General features: G+C 43.3%; 1 protein-coding gene across 8 annotated transcripts in view; it reads right to left on the reverse strand.

Moving 5' to 3' along the window:
* Positions 1-1565: 1565 nt before the first annotated feature.
* Positions 1566-22541, reverse strand: part of SPOP (speckle type BTB/POZ protein) — a 59820-nt gene continuing 38844 nt past the window's right edge. For 7 of the 8 annotated variants that reach the window (XM_066629762.1, XM_066629757.1, XM_066629758.1 and 4 more), the window contains 7 exons: positions 22105-22256; positions 21872-21999; positions 18056-18233; positions 16736-16791; positions 15684-15806; positions 14101-14243; positions 11365-12464 (listed from right to left, as the gene is read on the reverse strand). In XM_066629762.1, the coding sequence (XP_066485859.1) occupies positions 12320-12464; positions 14101-14243; positions 15684-15806; positions 16736-16791; positions 18056-18233; positions 21872-21999; positions 22105-22256 (925 nt within the window). In that variant the 3' untranslated portion in view covers positions 11365-12319. Of the gene's footprint in view, positions 1887-11364; positions 12465-14100; positions 14244-15683; positions 15807-16735; positions 16792-18055; positions 18234-21871; positions 22000-22104; positions 22257-22541 lie in introns of those variants that run through there. The other variant, XR_010794564.1, reaches the window with a different exon arrangement.

Genomic DNA, 22541 nt, shown 5'->3' on the forward strand with positions numbered 1-22541 from the left:
AAGTAGAATGGCGGGGGAAGCCTCGTGCGTTTTCCTTTCCTTCACATATTTTTCAGCTGGGTGTTTTGAGCAGGGTGTGTGCCCCCAGGTTCTCCCCTGGGGGCTGGGGATAAGAATAGGCCCTCAGTATGGTTGTACTTGTTGTAAGAGGCGACTAAACAGCCACCGGGTAGATGGGACTCGTCAGCCTGGGAAGGCAGCTCATCTGAGAGAAGGAAAACTCTGATCCCAAACCTCCACTGCCTTGTGGCTACATCCAGTTATGGAAAAGGCTTCAGGAGTCAACCTCGAGGCAAAATCCGGAGCCGGAGTCCCTGAGGCAGTTCATGGCTGAACACAGTCACATTCTGGCAACTCCTGCGATGCCGCTGGAACCAACCGTATTGGCCTCTGCCTTTCCATTGGACCATTTCAGCGACGTGGAGAGGGAGGATTTGCTGCATGGGTAACAGCCTATCCTCCATACCTACTTTACCCAGGCTTCACGCACTGGAGAGGACACTGTTCCAGAAACACCATTCAGAGCGTGACACCATGGTCTTCCAAGACTGAAGGATGCCAACAATGTGGTTAGGTCCTTTGCCCTCAGAGAGAGGATTGGATGTCTCATAGTTCAGCCCAGTTTCAAGGAAGAAATGTACACATTCCAGTTTGAGAGCACTTAAAATTTTGCATCAGGGCAAGAAAAAATTTTTTTTTAATGAACAAAAGCAGTTATCTTATTGAGGAGCTATCCTGAAATTCTGACACAAAGTTTCAAGGTAGTCCCATTTGTAGAAGAGTAGAGTTGGGATTGTCGCAATGGGCTACTTAAACCAACACTCTAGATCAGGGTTGGCAACTTTGCTTGCCATTGGGGCCAGAGATCATGCCTGTGAGTTGATGGAGGGCCACTGCATCAAGACACTACTTCTAGATATTTGGCATTGACATCACTGTTGAACTTCTTGCCGAGCTTTGCGTGGAGCTCAGCTTCACTTTAGAGGAACAGTGATGGTTAGTGCATCGAGGTTGAGCACCACATAGCAGCCCAGCTTGCCAAAGTACCCGTCTTTTCTGCCTGAGCACAACACCACTGTGCCAAAAAACCCACAAAGCCATTGCCTCTCCCCAGCCACTGCCAACACTCGCTGCCCAGCATGGCACTTACATTGCACTCCGTCGCAAGTCGAAAAGCCTCCTGCTCAATTTGCCAAGTGCCAGACAATTTTGGGTGGCAGACTGGATCTGATGCATAGGCTGTAGGTTGCCAAGATCCAGGATGCACTAAATCCAGGAGAAAGACACAAGCAGACAAAGCAGGTAAGTTAATCCTTTTCTCTCTTCTCCCTTACTACAACAGTGGCATGGAACATCAACTTGGTAGGGCTTGCTGGACTCTCCCATTGAATGTGCAAACGTAAGAACATTGATCCTCTGAGCATGTGCAAAGTACATTTTCCTTACCACTTAGTCACAGCTGTCACCATCATCATCCCCCCCCCACCTGTAATAAGGAAAGCTTTGATGAATTTTTGAACCCAGCATGTCTAATTTTAGAAATTAAATGCTCTGGGAGAAGAAGAAAAATACCATCCGCAACACCTTGGTAATAATTTTTCCTCCACCACCATTCCCTATGAGAAGGGATCATTTTCTATATCTCTCTCACACATACATTTTAACATTTAATATCAGTATTTTCAAATTCTCTCTATCAAGTGGGCATCAGCATGCCTATTTCTTAAGGATGCTTGAAAACAAAGGCAGGAGAGTTACACGCACGCAGCTTGGTTAAAGTGTGGTCCCTCTGAAGTCTGCTCTCACAAAATTGCAATGTAGGTTTCAAAATCAGGCAAGAGCACTAGAGAAGCTTATTGGATTCGACAGCAGGCACACCATATAGCCTGAAGACCAAAGAGAACAAAATCAGCATAACTCTTTGGAGGACTCATACATACACACACAGAGACAAGCTGCACAGATTCCATGTGTTTGGTAGCCCAGAAGGAACTGAAGCAGCTTTTACCTCTCATCTTTGCTCACAGTCATTATAGGGTCTTGCGGTTTTTTCCACCCATCCACCTGAGCAATTGCAAGTGTCTGGACAAGTGGGTTGCACTGGAGATCTCAAGTCCGACTTTGAATTACAAAAGTTGCAGGCAACACATTTTGCTTCTCAGTCAGTAGTACATACAAGCTGAATCTACCACAAGGAACGTTAACCACTGGTTTCCCCACTCTCCTCATCTCCTAGGAGCTAAATTAACTTTTGGACAGTGGTAGAACCAAACAATGGCAACCCTTCCAGCCACATGAGGCTTCAGTGAAATCCACGCAGAAGGCCAACCAACTTAGCCAATATTAAGGATGAGCAAAACTCATAGGAAATAAAAATCCAAGGGTCACAATATGGCAATATTGAGAACCAAAGAAAAGGTCTCCAGATTTTTTGAATTTTTTAAAAACTTGGTTAGCTTCTCAAAGATTTAATAGACTAGAAAACCAGTTCAAACTCTGGTTTAGAGCCGGATTAGGTCTCTGGCGGGCAGTGCTGCCTGAAAGCATTTAGACCAGCGATTTTCAACTAGTGTGCTGCAGCACATCTGTGTGCCACAAAAGGTCTGCAGGTGTGCCCTGGGAGTTTGGAGCACAGCGGTTGAAAACTGCTGAAAAACTCTTCTGAGTTCTGCGGTTCTCTTTCTTGGGCAACTATCTGTAGTAACAAATTGTCCCTCTTCCTCCACTGGAAGTAACAATTCATTGTTACTGGAAACAGAGTCGCAGAACCTTGAAGTCTCCTGAAAACTGGAAGTGGCATCACAAAAGGTGAAGACCATATAGGTCAGTGTGCTGTGAGAAGCAAAACATTGAAAATCTCACTGCTTAAGACCCTGGAGTGATGTAATGGCATGCTTGCTGCACTTTTGTGACCTTCATGCTGTGAGTGGAACCCTCTGCAACCACAGCTCCCCTCCCCCACTTCAGGTCACTTATCAGAGGAAGGCAGACTCCTCTGATGGGGGAAGAGCTTGACCAAATTGGTTTTCATTCCACAGATGAAGCTCCCCAGGACACCATTTTACATCATTGACTAGGGAGAGAGCTCCACTCACCGAATGAAGGCCACAGATTTCTCTGAGGCCCTGCCTGGGGCCTCTCCTTCCGCATGGAAAGGCAGCAAAGCAAGGTCTGAGGCTTCTAGGCCCTTAAGTGTGGCAATGTTTTTACCACACTTCAAGGCCTGGAAGCTGGTGTTCACTACCCACAGTAACATTAAGACCATTAATGTTAATGTCATTAATGTTAAGACCAGTGTTAATGTTAAGACCAGTTTGGGCGCCACCCAAGGCAGGTGTCACCCCCTACACCGTGCAACACACTCACCCAAAGCGACAGGGGGCACCCAGAAGTGGTTCAGCAATGATGCTATCATACCACCGCTGAAGTGCTTCCGGGGTGGCCATTTGTGGCTGTTCAGAGCCTGGGGGCAGAAGGGCCCATCCGCCACTAAACACGGCATGGGCCTCCAGTGGATAAGGGCTTGGGTGATGTCACCTGGGGTGTGTCACCAGGGGTGGACCTCCCCACACTTGCTATGCTACTGGTTAAGACCTTCTGGTGCTTAAACTCTAAAGAAACAACAACTTTGAAAGAAGAACCATTAGCAGTCAGTTCAGCAGGTCTGGGAAAATAATCCTGTAGGAAAGACATGCAGGGCCCAATCTAATCTTTTTTTAAGCTAAGGTAATTAGTTTAGAAAAAGAGTCTTTGTCAAAGGCTCCAAACACTCTTCCAAACACAAAGAGAAACAGAAAACAGACAACAGATCTTCCCATATGCAGATTCGTATAGACATTATAAGGAGAGCTTGTCTTTAAACCACAGAACAAAAGCTCAAGTGTTTTCAAAGGACAGCAGCTCCCCCTGCATGGCTGGTTGTTTTGTCAGTAAATGGACAAGCTGTTGTCTTTCATAAAGGGAGAAAGAACTGGGAGGGAAAAAAGTAAACTCTCACAATAAAGGAGAAAAATACCTCAGCAGAATCTGCCAATAATAATTTAAAGCCCAAGGGAGCCAGCAGTGAAAGATCTCTTTAGCCAATAACGGTTTGCTTTGCCATTCGACTGATCATTGGGAAAACGCTCCGCAAAGCTTCTGGGGTTTGAAGTTTGCTGTGTGCAGTTATTGTTTGCCTAGAGGAGACAATGGATTCATGACCAGGTTTTCTCATTTCACCAGCACCGAGAAGACGCCAAAGCCTTCAAGTCAAGAATGCATGTATGTTAGGTGGGGGTGATAAAATTATGCAGTGGGCAGTGTGCAGAAAGTGTGTGAGAGTGAATCTTTGTTTTACTCCTTCCTCTCCCATAACATCAGATCTCAGAGCCACTTAATGGAATTGATGGACAGGGGTGCTTCACACGATGTGTACTTTGTAGAGTTCACTGCCACCGGTCACCAGCTTAGATGGTTTTAAAAGGGGGATTAAACAAAGTCTTGACTAGAGGACTAGCAATGACCATTAGCTGCACTGGCTATGCATAACCTCCATATTCAGAGGAAGAACTCCAGTTACTGAGCAGTAACAGCAGACCAGATGGTCCATGGATCCGATCCTGCAACACGCTTCTTGTGCGTGGTATGACAAACATACACATGGAAAACGCAAGCTCTCCACCCAACTCCAGTAATTGTACAAATTGACCTGATCGGCGTATCTGGTCAAGAGCATTAATGTTAGTGCCAAGAGTGTGTAGCACAGCACAGAAAGACAGGGGACCTACCAGATGGGCTTGCCATTTATTTTACTGAGATTAAAGAAGAGACAAAGGATCAATGAAGGAGTGTTTGTGTGGGGTGAGGGAGGAAGTGCATACTGTACAAGTGGAAGGAGCTATGTTGACTGCCAAAACAGAATGTCCTAAGGAAAGAAGTGGCTTGATTAACCCATTTTTGCCTGGCCCACAGGTTTGGTCCCTGCGGCACATATACAACATTGGGCAGAAATAGAGAAGGAGGAAGCCATACCAAAGGTGCAGAGTGGCAGAAGGCGTAGATGAGAGTGGGAGACAGAGATAAAGGGAGATGATGATAGAGAAGCCACAGCAAAGTAGAAATAGTACACAGGGAGACAAACTTGCCAAGAAATAGAAGCTGGGAGGCAACACAGATGATCAACTCTCTTGATCACCTCCCCCAGAGTCTGAAATATTTGATGAAACAGAGGGAACAGAAAGAAAGATTTGGGTATAGGGAAACAGTAGGAGCCAGGGAATGGGCATAAAAGGATACAGCTACACAGTACACTTGATAGCATCCCTTTACCCAGTATGAACACCTTCTATACCAAACATTCCCCACACCACATTCTCAAGTCTTCCTCCAACAGGACTAGAAACACACTTCTAAAGATCTGAAATGAAGAACTTCAGAATGTTGTCTAGAAACCAAAGTGCTGGATTTCTGGAGCACAAGAACTTAAGCAGCCCTGTTTAATAAGACCAAATGTCCCCCTTGAGTATTGCTGGAAAGAAGATGCAGGTCAGACGTCTTTAGGAATCCCACAAGCAAGCCACAGAGCCAGTAGCCTTCTCCTATGGTTGCTTCCCAGCATCTGGTATACAAGGATATACCCCCTCTGAACTTGGTGGTTCCACACTGCACTCATAACTGACAGCTATGGACTTATTCACTGCCAACATGTCAAATCCCCTTAATACTGTCTAATCCAGTAAGGGATGCACACTGTAGCAGGAAGTTCCATAAACAGAACACAACAGTAGCCATGCTCAATTCTTGCATAGGTAGCTACTACAAGAGCAATAATATAGAAATTCACACACGCAGGCACCCCTACCAGAATTGCCCTGAACACATTAAAGTCTAACAAACAGATTGTGGTGTATGCTTTTTCTGGTCACAGTTCACAAGGAAACACTTGTTCCTGATGAAGTGGGCTCTGGCCCAGAAAGCATACATTGCAATATATTCATTAGTTGGTTGCAAAAAAAAGCAAGGCTTGAACACAGCTGTCCCTCTGGAAAAAAATGCAGAAGTCACATTTGGAAATGAAATAAGACTTCAGATTTCAATTTGAATAAAAAACAAGCTGTTGCAAAACCACTCCTGGAACTGAAATGCAAATGCCACTTACATTAGTCTTCTGAAGTGCCCATGGTCAAGCATTAATGGCCCCCTCCCAGCTCAAACAGCCAAAAATTAGATCATAATTTGCAACAAACAGCAGTAGATTCTAACACATCCCTCTGAAAATGGTGAACCCTGGAATGTATATTCACATGTTGAAATTCCCTCAAGGGATGCACAGTGCAGGAACATTCACAGGAGATGGATGAGCTGCCACCCCACACATAGATGAGGCTGGTGGGTGGAAAGGCTCTGCGAGGCAGATTCAGGACCCCATAAAACGATTGCTAAAAGAGAAGGTTGCCTAGAGCCAAGGCCTCCTGTTTGGAGTGCAGAGACAGCCAGTTCAGATGGCTTTTAAAAAAACAACACACATACATTGCCTGCCTTTGAAATGTTGTTTAGATAAACAGACCCTCCCCTCCTTGTGGAATTCAGCTTTCCCAACTGTTCAGCTGGCTTGGACCTCGCTGCACCAGCAGAGTGCAAGCCGCAGACAGAGAGCTGCAGTTTGGATGTTGAAGAAGGGAGGTTGGTGGGAGGTTTATGAACAGTATGCCACAGCTCTGATCCTACCATCGCCAGATGGCTTCAGCTGTATCAATTACTGCTTATAAAAAAAACAGAGAAACCCACACACACAAAAATTGATAAATGAAGCATTAGCTTGCAGAGAGGCAACACCAACAGGTTGCTGCGCTTCAAGGTTTTTCAGAACAACCATTTCAGGAAAGAAAGAGGCTGCAGTGGCCTTGCTCCAGTTCTTGAATGTGATTTTTTTCCCCCAAAACAACTGGCAACTGGGTAGAGATGCACACTCCATGCACATCTAGCCTTTTTAATGGGGCTCAGGTGAGATAAGCAGTTAGCTAGCTGTGCTTATGTCTGCATTAGCTTTCTCACAGCTTAACAGGCAGAATTTAAGTTGCTCTGTTTTGATCTAGTACCACCAAGCCTTACCTTACAGTCTTCTTCTTTCCTTGAGTAGCATTTCTATCATTACAATTTGCCAAGAGTGCCTCCAAGGTCATGTCCCCCAAGTTGTGAATGCACCCAGCAATGCAAGCATTTTCTGTGCTTGTTCTTCCTTCCTCCAGAGGCCTGAAAACAAACAAAGCCCCTTCTGGAAGCAATACAAGACACTTTGGCTTGAGCAAGACTTTTGTGACTGGAGACGATAAACATGGGGTTCATTTCATGGCTAATTTGAAACAGATCTATGTGTTTACACTATACCTTACTAAATATTAGCTCCCCTTTGGGACCAACAACACACATATCAATACAAGGACAAATGTTATACTGTACTCTCCATGGACATGGTGCCTTAAAATAAAAGGTTTGGCCATTCTTCTCTCATCAGTGAATTTGTTAGAGATGGACTTCGGCGCAAGTCATTCTCTCACATATCCAGGAAGTACATGAACACCTGAAGTGACCTTAAACCAAGTCAGAATATTCATTCATCTATGCCAGTGGAGCACTGGTAAATACTGAAGTGCAGGACCCCAACATGACACCTCCCAAAGTCACAGCCCCATAGCAAAGCCCACTAAGGCTTACAACAACAACCCATTTAATTTCCTTATTAAGAGTGTTTTCTTCTCCTACCATTTATTTCTGCTTCAAAAATTATTAGATTTCATTTAAAGATCTAGCTCATGTCATCTTAACCCCTTGGTGTGGACTGCAGTAGTTAAACACAAATGAACACCACATTGAAAAACAGAACTAAAAAAAAATCCAAGATAAATATACAAGGGATTTCAATAGTTAACCATGCAGGTTTGCTCAGAAGTCCCACTACTTTCAGTAGAATCTCATTCCAGATAAATTAATATAAGGCTGTAGCTCTAATATTACATGAGCCACGTCCTGCCTCTTGGCATAGGCCCCTAGGCAAATATTTCAGTTTGCCTCCTGCTGAGCTTGATGTTTCCAACTGCTCCTGCTGTAGAAGTCCTGGAGCGCTGCTCCCTGCCCCTAAGAAGGCTCAGTAAGGTCTACATGGATTGGCAATGGCTCTCAAAAGGTTCCACACAGAGGTCTTTCCTAGCTCTAACTGGTGGTGCCAGCAGTTAAACTTGGAACCTTCGGCATGGAGAGCTGGAGCTCTGCCACTGAATTATACATCTCCTCCCCCCCCCATTTTTACTTTCAAAGGAGCTAGAGGACAAGTATCAACCACATGAACCAGCAAAGTCTTGGGTGCTTTGAATACACTTTGAACACCACTTGATCTTTCCGACATTAGAAAAGCACATCTCCACCCCATGTCAGAAGGGTCAAGTGCAAATATGAACTGCATGTCACACAAAGCTCTTGGGGGTCTTGGCCATTCATGATGTCCAAAGTTGGATTATTCCCTTCCAGACACAACATTTGTCAGCTCCAGACATCCAAGGCGAAAAGTCGTCTTTGAGAAGCTTGCAGCATGTCCAAACGTTTAATGAGAACAAAGTGATTTGGATATTAAAAGGTCTGAATGTGGGAGACAGTCATGAGGCCAACATCAGGTAAGTGACTCTCTGTCAGGTTCACAGGGCTGCCGTTGTGAGGGGGAAAATAAAGGGTAAGAACTGTATAGAATTCTGTATGCTGAAAAGCTGTACATGATAACAGCACAGAAACTGCATTTACAACAAAAGCACCCAAATTCAGAATTTCAGTCAGTTCAATACTTATCCAAGGGAACCAGGTTCAAACTTGAGTGGACAGCCTTGAACCCTTTGAAACTTGGGGTGGAAGAAAACCATGTCTGCCAACTGTGCATTTGTGACAGGAGGCATCAAAAATTAAACTCATCTCCCCCCCCCCCCAAATCCAGATGTTCTTAAAAGCTGTAACCTAGGATGTGTTGAAAAACACTACAGAGTTCAATGCATGTCAAGGCATCCCCAATTTTTAGAATAAAACAGAAAAGTACCTATTTTAGAGAGAATGGATCAAATGCATACGGTTCTGTAAATATACTGTACTGGTAATCCGGTACATATCTTTACAGTTACTGCGACATTCCAGGTTTAATAATTTTTGATCCTGTATCCCTGCTTCAAGTCCATAAGTAAAGTAAGCTACAATCCTAAATATAATCTACCTATTTGCTTGAGGAATCTCTGAAAGCTGCTGAGAACACCCATTCTAGGTCTCTTCTGCCCTTAAAGGAAAGAGAAGTTCACACAAATCCCAGAACAGATTACCCTTTCTGCCCATGTGTCTTTGGTTCCCCAAGGAAAGAGATTGCCAAAATCAGCCCTGCTTTCCAGTCAAGCACCTCCCTGAAGATGAGGCAGGGCTGGTGATGTCAAGGTCCGTTTAACTTCTTGCAAGTCTGTCTGCATCCTCCAAGCAGAAGCTGAGGCAAGAGACTCCCTGAGCAGTTATAACTGCTGCTGCAAACCCAATGGGGATGAAATCTTTGTCAAGTAACAGCAAACCTTTCAGTAAACAACACGGCTTCTTCCTTGGAATAATTAAGCCAGCCTTTCTTGCTCATACCCAGAGACACAGATGCTATGCAACTGACACCAGCAAACCTTCCTGTTATTAAAGATACCCTTAAGATGCAGTTTAAAAACTTAGAGATTGGGCTTATTTGAGTTTTCCACAAGGCTAGCAGCGTAATGAGGAGAGAGAAAAAAAAATTTAACAGGTTCAGAAAAAGAAATGTCACTTTTTGGCAGAAGATCATCCTAAAAACTTCTGTACTGGGTCACTGTAAAGATCCACTCTTTGGAAGATGGCTGAGCAAGTGCCTCTGGAAACTTACAATCAATCTGAGAAGAAATAGTCACTTCCTGGGTACCTGCAGCACCCAGTAAACCAAGGTACCTTTTAGCCCACAATAGCTGCTAACAGGTACACCTGCTACTATTATCAGTCTAATCCAGTACAGGGCAGTGGGTTTTTAGTGAGGATTCAGTGGCTTCCCTGGCTGGTTTCTGCTGCTCCTTAGGGACATACAGCTCACAGTTTGGGAACAACTGGTCTAATCCTTTCTTAAAACTTAAGCAAAGAACTGACTGTTTGATAGCCAAGAGCAGGACAAGAGAACACAATTGATTTTTTTTTAGTTGGCAATTGTAGCCTGGATTTAACAAGCATTTTTGCTATGGACTACTTAAGCACCTTGTCACATTCTGTCACAGCCTTTTTCTGAAAATCCAGAAGGACCTTAAAATTGCCATTAGCATCAGACATCTCTCTTGCATCAGCTTCCCTGTTAAGACAGCCCAAACACATCATACTTTGCACTTATATAGGTTTTCACATATATTAGTGATGTACATACACATAAAGAATTCTTACAAACTTATCTGGGCTTAAATAAACATAGTCTTGTGCAAACAAAATTCCTGCTTATCTGGACCTCAAAACAATTAAGGCTTAAAAGCCCCAAAACATATCACCTCTCCCCTGCCAATTAATAAAGGTAGCTTGGAACTCTCAAGTGTAGTACTAAGCAAGGTCAGAAAAAGATATCTTTCTAAGGGTAAAAAGGCATAAGGATTTCTTCGGGGATGTGACACAACCATTTCATCAGCCACCTTCTCACCATCAAAACCTGTGAATCTTCCACCCACCTGCATGGAAATTGAGACAAAACTTGCATATGTTTGGTTCTGCTACTGGTGTCTCCTATGCCAAATTGCATCTTTCTTCTTCTTATGAAATTTAGAGCTAAAGCAGAGATTATCTAAGGCAGACACACCACCATGAGCCTTCTTCTTCTCACCGTGCTTGAAGCAAATAGGTTCTGACCCTTTGCCTCTTGCTCCATTCACAAGAGGATTATGCAAAGAGAAGGCAAAAGAATCAAGCAGGAGTCCACACCTCCCTTGATCACTCCAGAGAGACCAACTTTCAGAAGCAGTTCCACTGAAATGTTAAGCAATTCCTGGGCTGCAAACATGTCACATTAACCTCAACAAAGCAAGACACACAAAACCAAATCTGATCAAATGAAAGAGGTCCTTTTAAAAAAAACAAAACATAAAGCCATGAAGACAAGACAGAACACACAGTACAAAAGAGTAATTATATTTCCAGAGAGAGAGAGAACGAAAGAAAAGAAAAAGAGAAAAGTTTTACCAGTTACTTTGGAACTTCTTCTCTGTGACAGAAAAAGTGACTCAGAATGGCACAGGACCAGATCTTCTGCAAACCAGTGAATTGGATACAAACACTCAATAAGAACCATTTCATCAACTCAGACAAGAAACCTTTGACACCATGTTCAAGAACAATAAAATTTCTTTTTTAAAAAACAAAAGGTCAGAGGGTAAAGGAATCACAGGAGTAAGGAGGAACCAAACTAAAGCAGGGAAAAGAGATACCAGAAGAACAAAATTTCCACGATATCCAAACAGGTAACCATTGTTCTTGGACAGCAAATTCCAAGTCAAGAGTATCACAACAGTTCCTCAAAGCCAGTAATGGCTGTCTCTGTCCGATCTGCATCTTCCAGATAGAGTCCTTGCTTCTTTGCTTCTAAAAGTTGCCATTTTGTGCGAGGTTCTCTTTTTTGCAGTTCATGTACAAGTGCTATTAAAAGACCAATCACATTGTGGCTGGACACAGGAACTTCAGCACTGTGAGAAGGTCTCTTCCTTTCTCAGTCCGTATCCCATGGACGCTCCTGTTGGCGGACTTCACTTCATCCAAGCAGACTCTCCATTTCATTCCCCATCCCCCACCCCCAGTACATCATTTCCAAAACAGACAGGAGCGTCCTCTTCGCTCCAAGCATGTCTGACTTCGTGTTCTGTGCTGTCAGGTGCAGAGGGGCCATATGTTCTCTTTTTTGTCTTACACTCCAGATCAGTGTTGGGATCTGTTGTCTCAGGCTGGCACCTGGCCAACCCCCTTAAGTTCTTGACTCAGCCAAGTCAAAGGGAAACACACAGACAATGCAGCAACAGGGATATATTAGGTTGAACAGCCCCTTTTACCCAAGGTCCTCCCCTCCCCCATTTGTCCCCAAGTATACTTGGCGCTGTTTTTTGTTTTTTTTTAAAGTCTGCACGTCCCAAAGCAGTCTTTCCCCCCACCCCCCACAACAGAGTAAAAAGCTCCACAGGTTGCATTGTCTACCTGGTGGTCAAGGTCGGAGAAGTAACGGCTTCTGTCGCTACTTCCATTAAAAAAAACACAAACACACACACACAGGGTTGTGCAATGGGGTCCAGTCTTAGGATTGCTTCAGTCGCTTGCGTGGGGGTCCCAGAAAGGGACACTGTGCAGAGGCTAATGAACGATATGCCTCTGCCACCAAATGAGGATGAGACACTACCATTGACTTCCAGCCTGAAGTTTCCATGACATCAGAAGCATGGCTGAAAAAGAATAATCAAGAATCCCAAATTACTCACTTGGAATAATATGGAAAAAAAACAACATGAAATGTGAAAAAACAACAGTGACACATTCGCACTAAGGCAAGAGTTCCCAATATGTGTGTCACAACGTCCTGGGGCATCACAAGGTACCTCCTGGGGGTGTTGCGGGAGGCCCAGCACCTGGCAATGAGACTATAGCATGAACCTAAAGATAGTGGCAAGAGGCTTGGCACAGCAGGTAGAGGTGCTGGTCACTAAAACTGTGCATTTGCAAAAGCCCTCCCACCTGCCCCTGGCCTCCTTACCGCTATTTTTAGGCTCCGCCCTTGCAACCCAGAAGTGGCCAGTAACATTGTTGCCCAATGTGTTTTGTGTCACTGCCACTTACTTCTGGTCCCAGTGCTGGGGAAGGGCATCGCCGGTTGGGTAATTTTAGGAAGCGCTGCTCTAAGGAAAGACATTTGAAGGCCACTTTATATTTCTGCCTTTGGGATCCTGGTTGTGTTTTTATTTTTAAAATAATCTTGCTACCCTCTTGTAAATTTACAGGCTTTATGTAACAACTTTGAAAAACTGCTAGCCTGTTGCACCAAGCACAAGAAGGGGTAGTGTGGCAGCTTAAAGACTAACACAGTTATTGTGTCATCACCTTTTGTGAACTAGAGCCCAAGTCATCAGATGCATGAAATGTTATCCTCAGTTGGCAGGAATGGGTGTATATGTACACACGCGCAGGTAGATAGAATACACAATTGTGACCAGTGAGGCCAAAGGGTTATGGAATGCCAGTAGTACAGTCCATGACCATTTTTAATATATAATTTAAAATGTAAGCGCTGTGCAAACAATAATTGATACAAACAAGTTGATGCCATGTTAGCTTAAAAGAATCAAGACTGTCATGGATACGATGTTCCTGCTTGCACCCAAGCTATTCCTGCGATGTTCTTCATTTAAGCCATTTCTGCTCAACGTTGCATATATGCAACAGAGATCAAATGTGTACACCTGTGGGCTGGGCAAAAATAGGTTAATAATGAGGCACCAGGGGCATCTGATACTTCCCCACTTCCTTGGCCATGTCTTAATAAGTACTCAATCCATCCCAGAGAAGACACATTCCTTGTAACTTATATTATAGTATTGTTCAACATGATCCTGCTCTTGCTGGCTTTATTTTTTAAGCTCTCTACTTATTTATCTCTGCTATATCTCAAAAAGAATGCATGTAAGTGACGGTTACTGTCCTGAGCAAACACAGGTGAATAGTCTCTTCATTCCAGAGAAAACGTCATTCATAATCCCTGCAGAGCTATAGGTGACAGTTGCTACTTGTCTCTTCAGCATGATGGCAAAACAGAAGAGTAGTAGAAGCTTAACCTCTACCAAAGTGGAAGCACAAGCTAACATGGGAGGCCAGAGCTTCTGTTTGACAAAAAAGGTGTAGATACACTGAGAAACAAAAACAGGGGAGGCAGGAGAGCTGTTTGGAGAGCAGCTTATGCTGACCCACCAAAAATGCAATGGCACTGCATTTCACTGACCCAGTGAAATGCAATGGGACTCTGGGAAGGAGAACAACTCTGGGGCACAGATTTCCCCCACTCTGGAGCTTAAAGAACCCCCCACTTACTAGTTTATGAAGTCGACTGCCTGAGTTTTCAGTTGGTCAGCACTGTGTAGGTCGGCCAAGATTAGGATCTCTGCTGCATTTTCCACAGACAGGTTGCTACACAGAGCATCCTCGCACATCACCTTTAAGCGTTCCAGAGCATACTGCAAAAAAGAAAGACACAATGACACTGGACTGAGAGTCTACAGAAAGGGGAAACTGCAAAGAGGTCAACTTCCTCAAAGCCAAGTGGGTTTTATCAGCATTTGGGAGAGAACAAAGACTTGAAATGTTGGTTTCCCCACCCTGCCCCACTTTTTAAAAAAATCCTATGCTGCTGGGGTGCTTACCCTGTTTGTTGGGACACACATTCCAAGTTTTTTCACAACACTGGTGCAATAATAAAAATTAAACCAAGCTAACAAGCAAGGTCCCCCTCCCCCATACAGTAAGTATGTGAAGCACAACACTGAAGACCCACTGCATAAAAGTGTGGAGAGGAAAGGGCACATATGCCCAGAATATATTAGTGTTCCACACAAGCAGAGCATATTCTCTCTGACAAACAAAACCTCCAAGGCCTCCTGGCTGTGGAGAAAAAAAAAAACTGGAAATAACATTTCACTCTTCCTCTATCGCCCCTTTTTTGCCAAAAAATATTTGAAGTGTGGGCCAAGCCTGAATCACAGAAGCAGAATTATGCAAAATCTAAGTGGCTAATCTGCATAACTTGGGAGATCTGGGCATAGAGAACCTACAAATCCCATACAACAGCCCATATGTACAGGTGAACCAAAAAGCAACATATTCCGATCTTCCAGGTACAACAGCATCCTTTTCCATCCTCCTCAGTAACACTCTGGAAAGAAAAAGACCAGCCCTCTAATCACATCTTCACCCAAGAGTCCAATGACAGGTCTCCAGGGTTGAGGATATGTGCCATGTTTTGTTTATAGTATAATTACATATTTTTCCCAAGAGTCTGGCGGATGACAGAACAAGCTGTTCCCAAGTCTCCTGGGCAAATATTAAGATTTTATGTGCTACCATAAATGGTTTCACTTTCAGTTTTAAAAAGACACCCAGGGAAGTTTAGACAAAATAGTTACATAAACCACAAACACCAACCAACTGAAGACCCTTCCAACTGTTGGGCATGGAGAGCTGGAGAGAAGCATTTAAAGCATTCGTAGCTTTAAAATTCACCTACTATTAAACTGCTTCCAGAGGATGAGATAGACTTTTATTGTGCAAATGATAAGATCCTCTAAGCATTTACTGAACAACTGAGTGGTGTTGGGAAAATACTAGAATTGAGACATAGAATGTGAACACTCATTTCAAACTGCTTGGTGACAAAACATCAAGCTGAACAAAAAGTAGTCCTCAACTCGACACACAGGCAGGTTGAACCATTCAATTTAAAACATTTGTGTATTTGTGAATATGTTCAAAACAAAAGCCTAGCTATCCAACACAAAATGCAAATATGCCAAAATAAAAGTCTTCATACTGGTTCTCTCTGACGTACTTCATTCTCTTTTTTTTTTGAAGAAAAAAATAGAAATAAGTCAATGGCTGGTTTGCCACACCGTCCCAAGTACCTTGTCAGCAGCAGCAAGCAAATCATCAGCCATTTTATCAAGATTAGGTGCCTTCCCCGTATAAATGAAGCACATCATTTCTTTAAAAACTTCAGGTTCCACATCGTTGATTTCAACTCGATTCTGCACCAAGGGAGAAGTCATAATTATTCTTCTAATGCTTACACAACAAACCCCAAGTATCCCTCTCCTGCCCAGAGATTTATTTTGTGACAAGGTGGAACTATCTGGAGATGTAAGACAGACATTTAGTAAAAAGTGCTCAGAGAACACAAAAGACACAGTCTCAGTTGCTCCTTCAGCTACAGAAGAAGATACACTGAAATATCCTCATTAGCCCTGGCTTTCTGGCATCAAGGATGGTGACAGAACTGATACTCATTGATATACAAACTTCATTATACAAAGTACAACTGTGAAATGCTGGCTAGCTGGCAGTGTCTTGGTAGGTCTTCAATAATGTTTTCCCAAAATGTCCCAACTGACTTTTGTCTGCCTCGCAACAACTTATTCCAATTTATTTTCTGCCCAATCCCAAAGGGCTCAGTGCAGGTTACAATACACCTCTTATCTTATTCTTATCCTCACAACAAGCCTCTGAAGTACGAATGGCTGAAAAACTGCAACTTGGACTAAAGACACCAACCAGTAGACTCCAGAGCTTGGAGATTTGTATAACAGATTTGCACACAATGCTCTGTCTGCATGAAACACAAAGCCTGAAAGTCAAATGCTCAAGTGGAGTGACATCTGGTAGGCCTAGTCTGTCTTCTCTCCCCAGCCATTCCTCTGGTCAAGATTCAAGTTAGCAGAGTTGACTTGCTTCTTTTCGGTTCCCAGAACAAGATGCTTTGCCAGCCTGGACACACAACAGCATGTATTTTCATTATCCCCTAAGACTCTTTGCTCAGATAAGACCTTTATGGGCAGAGGTAAAATGTTTGCGATGTTTTGTGAGCTATTATTTGGGCAACCAAGAATCACTCCATTTCACCTATTCAGTATCTCCCAACCTGTAGACCAACACATGTGGACTGGCACAGCTCACTTACCTTTTTACTCTCTTCCATCTCATGTTCAAACATAGCGCTGAAAACTGGAGAACGAGCTGTAACCGGGAAGGGGGGGGGGAGAACACCACAAAAATGTAATTAAAAGATGAAAAGGTAACCCTCCTCTTCAGAGACAAACAGAAACATGCAAATTCTGCACATGTAAATACAGGACACCTTTCCATGTAAGGAGCAAACCAAACATAATAAGAAGTTTTCAAGAGGAATGTAACAAGTTCCCCCCCCCCCCAGGACACAGGTTCAATTAAACAAAGTAAACTAATTTGTTTACTTTGTTTACAAAGTCCTCATTTAAATGTGTCACAGCCTTCCCAACCCATTCATACCACAAACATGAAAAACAGAAAGCTACAGTTTAACAAGGGAGCAGTCAGTTTCCTTGTCAGTTTGCACCCCAGCAATCTTTCCTCCCAGTTCTTAGGATTCCTTGCCAGCAATCTATGACAGTTAGACCAGTTTGCAGTAGGATAAACAGGGCTGTGCTCACTCTGTACTAAAAATGAAAATTCTGCTCCCAAGCAATCCAAATTCTGCACCGAGCCAAAGATGGATTAGGCAGTCTGCATATATTATACAAACATTATCATCTTTCGTGTTTTTTTTTCTGGTTCTGCCAGTCATGGGAAGGGTGAAAACCTTTGCAGGACACCAAAATCGGCACTAGTCTCTGGAAAATCTTATTTATCCCCCCCATCTAGTTTCTGGGATTTCAGCAGGCAGTGACCACATTTTCAACTGTATCTTTGCAACCATAAGATATAAAATAAAATAAATTGCATTTTTAAACAATTCAAAAAACAAAAGCTGAATTCAGTAATTAGAAGGAGCTTTTAAATCTTGCCCTTTGACCAAGAAGTTCAAAGCTATATGGTTTCACTAGGTTAGATGAGAAACAGTAACCAGAGTAACTCCAGAGTAACCCACTGAGCTTCACAGCTGTATGGAGATTCAACTCAGATCTCCCCAGACTTAGTTCAACACACTAACCCACTGCACCACCTTCATACATTTTAGGCTTTTATAGAAACATGGTATACACATGACTTAGCCAAAGCTTTCAGAGGATCTTTACACCTCAGTTATTAGGCATTTTGTGCATGTTTCCTGAAACACAACTACTCTACCCCCTCAACTTTCCCCAAGGGTCAGCAGTTTCATCCACCTTTTAAAGAGGTATTCAGAACCACTTTCAGCAAATAAAAAAGAGGCAACCTGTGAAAGACTCATCAAGGCACTTGGCTTGACACTGATCTGTCCATTCGCCATCTTGCTAAGCCTCAGGCCCATGTCAATACCGACCTGCTAATATGGCTTTGTGAGCCTGGAACTCCTGGCCTGCCACACACAAGCAGCAGTCCGTGAAGCGAGAGTTTTCCCAGAGGCCTCCCAACTCATCAGCCAAGCGGCATTCAGGTACCTTCACCATGTTCATGGAGTTCTGGCCGGAGATATTGACAGAGTCCTGTACTACACTCACCTGAAAGGAAGCAAAAGGTCAGTGTCTCTACAAGAGAAGTAGCAGTGACAGACAAAGGATGGTAAACAACAACAAAAATCCCACCAATATAGTCACACAGATCTCCTTTCTTGAAGAATGGCTTCTTCCAGCAAAGCTGGCCCATGGGATTAGGGATGGGGCCATAGCTCAGTGGCAGAGCACTAGCTTTGTCCAAAGTTCAATTCCTGGCATCTCCAGGTAGGGCTGGGAAAGAACAAACATACTTAAGAGCTGCTACAAATTATAAGGAATACTTTCCTAGGTGGACCAACAGGCTCACTCAGCCGAGGACAGTACCATGTTATTTCCACTGACCTGGACAATTAGAAATTAATGTAGGTGCTCCATCCTGCATAAATGAAAGGACCACTCATATCCAGAACAATGACTATGCAAACAATGCCCATTGTGACCACTGTCTGAATGGGCAGAGCAACAGAAGACAGCCCAGCTTCATATAACTTCAGAAGACATTATCGAAGTCATCAAGCCACACACTGCAGTGGAAGGCAAAAACTGTCAGTGGAGAAAATACAGGTGGCCATTTACTAAGCAGAAATTAGCAGTGTGTGAGTAAGCACCAGGGAACTGAACCTTCTTCAAATCTTGCAAAATGTTACTTCAGTGATTCTCAAACTGTACGTTTCACAGGGGCTTCTTATTGGCTTTCCCAGGCACCATCGTGAATCTTGTGAGATCTCACACAATTCAAAATGGTGGTGCCTGGGAGAGCCAGGAAATGTCATTGCTACAACAGGGTGCTGAGACTGGGGTAAGTTTAGGTACTGCTGCCTTATTTTCTCAAATTTTTGCCAGACAGCAAAGTTGATCTCACCACTTGGCATTAAGGACCAGGGATTAAATGAACAGTTCAGTAAGCTACCACAGTGAATGCTCACCTGTATTCACCCTGCTATACTAGCTATATTCCTACCTGATCCCATATACAGTTACTGATCAGACAAATAAACCTGAGAAAAACCAGGTGCCAAGATTTAGGAATTCTCAAGTTTACAAAGAAGTTCCCTGAAGCAAGATCAAGCCTCCCTCCCTACACCAAGGGAACAGCTATTCAAACCGTCCCAGTATAGTTAATGACTTTCTTTTCTTGAATTGTGATCTTAAGATCTGTTTCAATAATACTTCTGAATTCTTAGATACATGAAAGTTCATGTTTCGTTTAGATCAGCTGTAGGTCAGGACCCACTTGGTGGGCTGTGACCCAATTTCTGGTGGGTCCCACAGAACCTCCAATGAAAAACACAGGTGATGGAAAGGTCATAACTAATTGTCTCAATCTCTGAAGCTATTCAAAAATCAGATAGCTGCTAATTGCCCTTCAACAGCTGAGCTCCTGCAGTCTGCAAGCTTGTGTAAATATAGAGAGATAAATGTTTACAGCCTTTTTTCCTAGTGTGTTCCCCCCCCCCATCAATTACAAGTAGTGGGGACAGGTGAAGGCTGGGTCACATAACTAAGCCCTTCAGCCTTGAGGTTATTCATTAGGGCTGCCTCATTACAAGAAATGGATTGAGGGTTTTTTTGCAAATAGACATACATATTACTTATAAATAAAATATTATTGCTTTCTAGATCGCTTTTTTTACTAGCTCACTTTTTTGAAGTCTTGTAAAGCTAGGTGGGTCCCAACAGACTGTCATTTATTAAGTGGGTGTGGGTGCTAAATGGTTTGAGAACCACTGTTAGATCAATGAAAAATGGAGTGAGACTGGTCAAAGTGACATGCTTTCCAACATTCATTCAGAAGTGATTTTGAAATGGATGCGACTGTTAAGATCACTTATAAATCTGAAGATATCCAGGACATAGCACAGACAGAAGAATACCAATTCCTTCTCAACTTGAAGGAGTAAGCTAGCTGAAGAGAGGAAAGTAGGAGTCACAAATGCATTGCCACTCTGGATCATAACACTAGTCCAACATTAAAGTCCTCTTGGAAAGTTTGCAAGTAAGACCTGATGGCAATATCTTTTCTTGTTGCAAGCTCCCTGAATCTTATTGGACAAGGCTATAGATGTCTCTGAACATGCCTATTCTACCTACATTAGCTAGAAGCAACCAATACCCTTCTCTCACATATTTATAACTAAAACCTCATCTTTGTCACTTATGACAACGTTTCAAAGGCCTACTCTGTCTATTATGAAATGCAAGCAAATGCAAAGGCTAGTTCACATCTAGAATCCCAGTCCATTTCTGAGCACAACTTGGTACCCAAGTACCTGAAGGAACACTTATCAAAATCATACCAAAATGCTTAAGTGCCAAGGTAAAAGACATCCTTTTATTTTGCTTCTACACATCCAAAGTTCACCAACTTCAAGTCCCATTGACTGCAATAAGTTATTAAGCATGTGTTTAAAAATCTCAAGCATTAAGATCAGCGGGATTTGAAGCATAAGTCTCTGGATGGATAGAGTCGCTTTTCTGCAGTTACAAAAGCAAAAAAAAAAAAAAAAAAGCATTTTATTAAATGAAAAATTGAGATCTTCAGGATGCTGCCATCTGTGTCCAAAACAAAGAGCCCTGATCCTGCCTACAAGACACAGCAGCTATTTCTATCTGGAGAGTGATACACCAAGGTTCTCAGTATAATCTAGTCAGCAGCCTGTAGCTCACGGCTGCTGGTTAGCAAAGCAAGGACTGGGCTAATGCAGGCAAATGTCTCACGTGGTCAGGCCCTCACATTAACACCGCTCAGTCTATGTGCTGCAAGGTGATCGAAGAGAGACACAGAAGTTAAAATTTCAAGAGAGGCAGACAAACATTTTGCCTCAGCAGTATTCAGGTTTTAAACAGAAATCGAATCCCTTGCCTCTCAGTTCAAACACGATAAATCCTTAGAGAGAGACTGCAGTAAAACACCCACACACACACACACACACCCTACTCCTGCTAAACAAAACACAGCTGTAAGCACCTGTGGCCAAGAGGAAAAAAGTTAACTGAGCATATGGCACACCTACCTAAACGGCAGGAAAACCTCTCTGCATCAGCAAAAGCCAGTGCAAATTCTCATTTCTATGCACTTCTGGCTTCAGGACTGTCCTCCTGTTCTAGAAGCTTAAGCTTTTCTCTGACAAAGACCTATAAAGACCCCACGCGTTTCCAGAAGGAGTCCTGAAGAACGTACCACAAAGCTGTGGAGGACGGAAAGATCACCTAGTCTAGATACCCAAGCCTTGTGGGTTCAGCCACCAGCTTCCCCATCCATTCTTCCGCTGACCAGCCTGGGCAACCCGAATAACATGACACAAAGTGCACCAAACACACACACACACACTTATTGTGCAATAACTCCAGACAACTCAAGCAACTGAGCCAAGCTACAGGGGGAGACAAAGTGTTCCCCCCTCTCTGCAATCACCAACCAGCTCTTTCAAATTCTGAACATGTATTCAGATCCTGAAGATGAGTAAATGGAGGGGTCTGCTTGCTCACCACCACCACATTAGGAGAACTGAGCTATTTTATGAAATAATGAACCTGCAACTGGAGCCAAGATGGTGGAAGCACTTAGCTTATAAATGTGTTGAAGGGGCTATCTCAAATTAACCACAGTCTTTGTGGTGCTAAGCCACCACCACCCTCCTTACCTCACAGAAGAGAGTGAGTTTGTCATCTGGAAGGAGTCCGTTGGCCTCATCCAAGAGAAAATCTCTTCTAATAAACTTCTTGAATCCCCAGTCTTTGCCTTGCACAAATCGATAGGCTCGCTGGCTCTCTGAAAACATATGAAGTTGGATTCTTTGAGAAAAAAGAAAAGCACACAGCCAGAGCCATTGCTTGCTCTCTGCTTGTGACCTGATAAATACCCAGTTACCCTTACCCATTGCTTTTGTTTCTTCTCCCTTTGCATTCAGGATGGAGAACTTGAATTTGGCTCGAACTTCACTCTTTGGACAGCTGACCAACAACAGGTAGAGTGAAAGGTAATCTTTACTCTCCTCATCCAAGCCCTTTGGGTTCACACGCAAACACCTGCAGAATAGAGAAACCCTTTTCATATTGACTGATCATTTTACCCTGATCCAGTGAATCTAACCTAAACTTGCAGACACAAGACTCCATCTACAGAGCTGTTGTACTGGAGTGCACAAAAGTATGGGAGGGGGAGAAGGACAGTGCAATGGGGTCACCATGAGTGTCACTCTGCATACTCCCAAACAAAAGAGGACTGTGAACATTTTTCTTGCCTCCATAAGATTCTTGAGCCCCACATAAGAACATAACATAAGAACATAAGAACAGCCCCACTGGATCAGG

The sequence above is a fragment of the Tiliqua scincoides genome, chromosome 5, assembly GCF_035046505.1.
Source record: "Tiliqua scincoides isolate rTilSci1 chromosome 5, rTilSci1.hap2, whole genome shotgun sequence".
NCBI lineage: Eukaryota > Metazoa > Chordata > Lepidosauria > Squamata > Scincidae > Tiliqua > Tiliqua scincoides.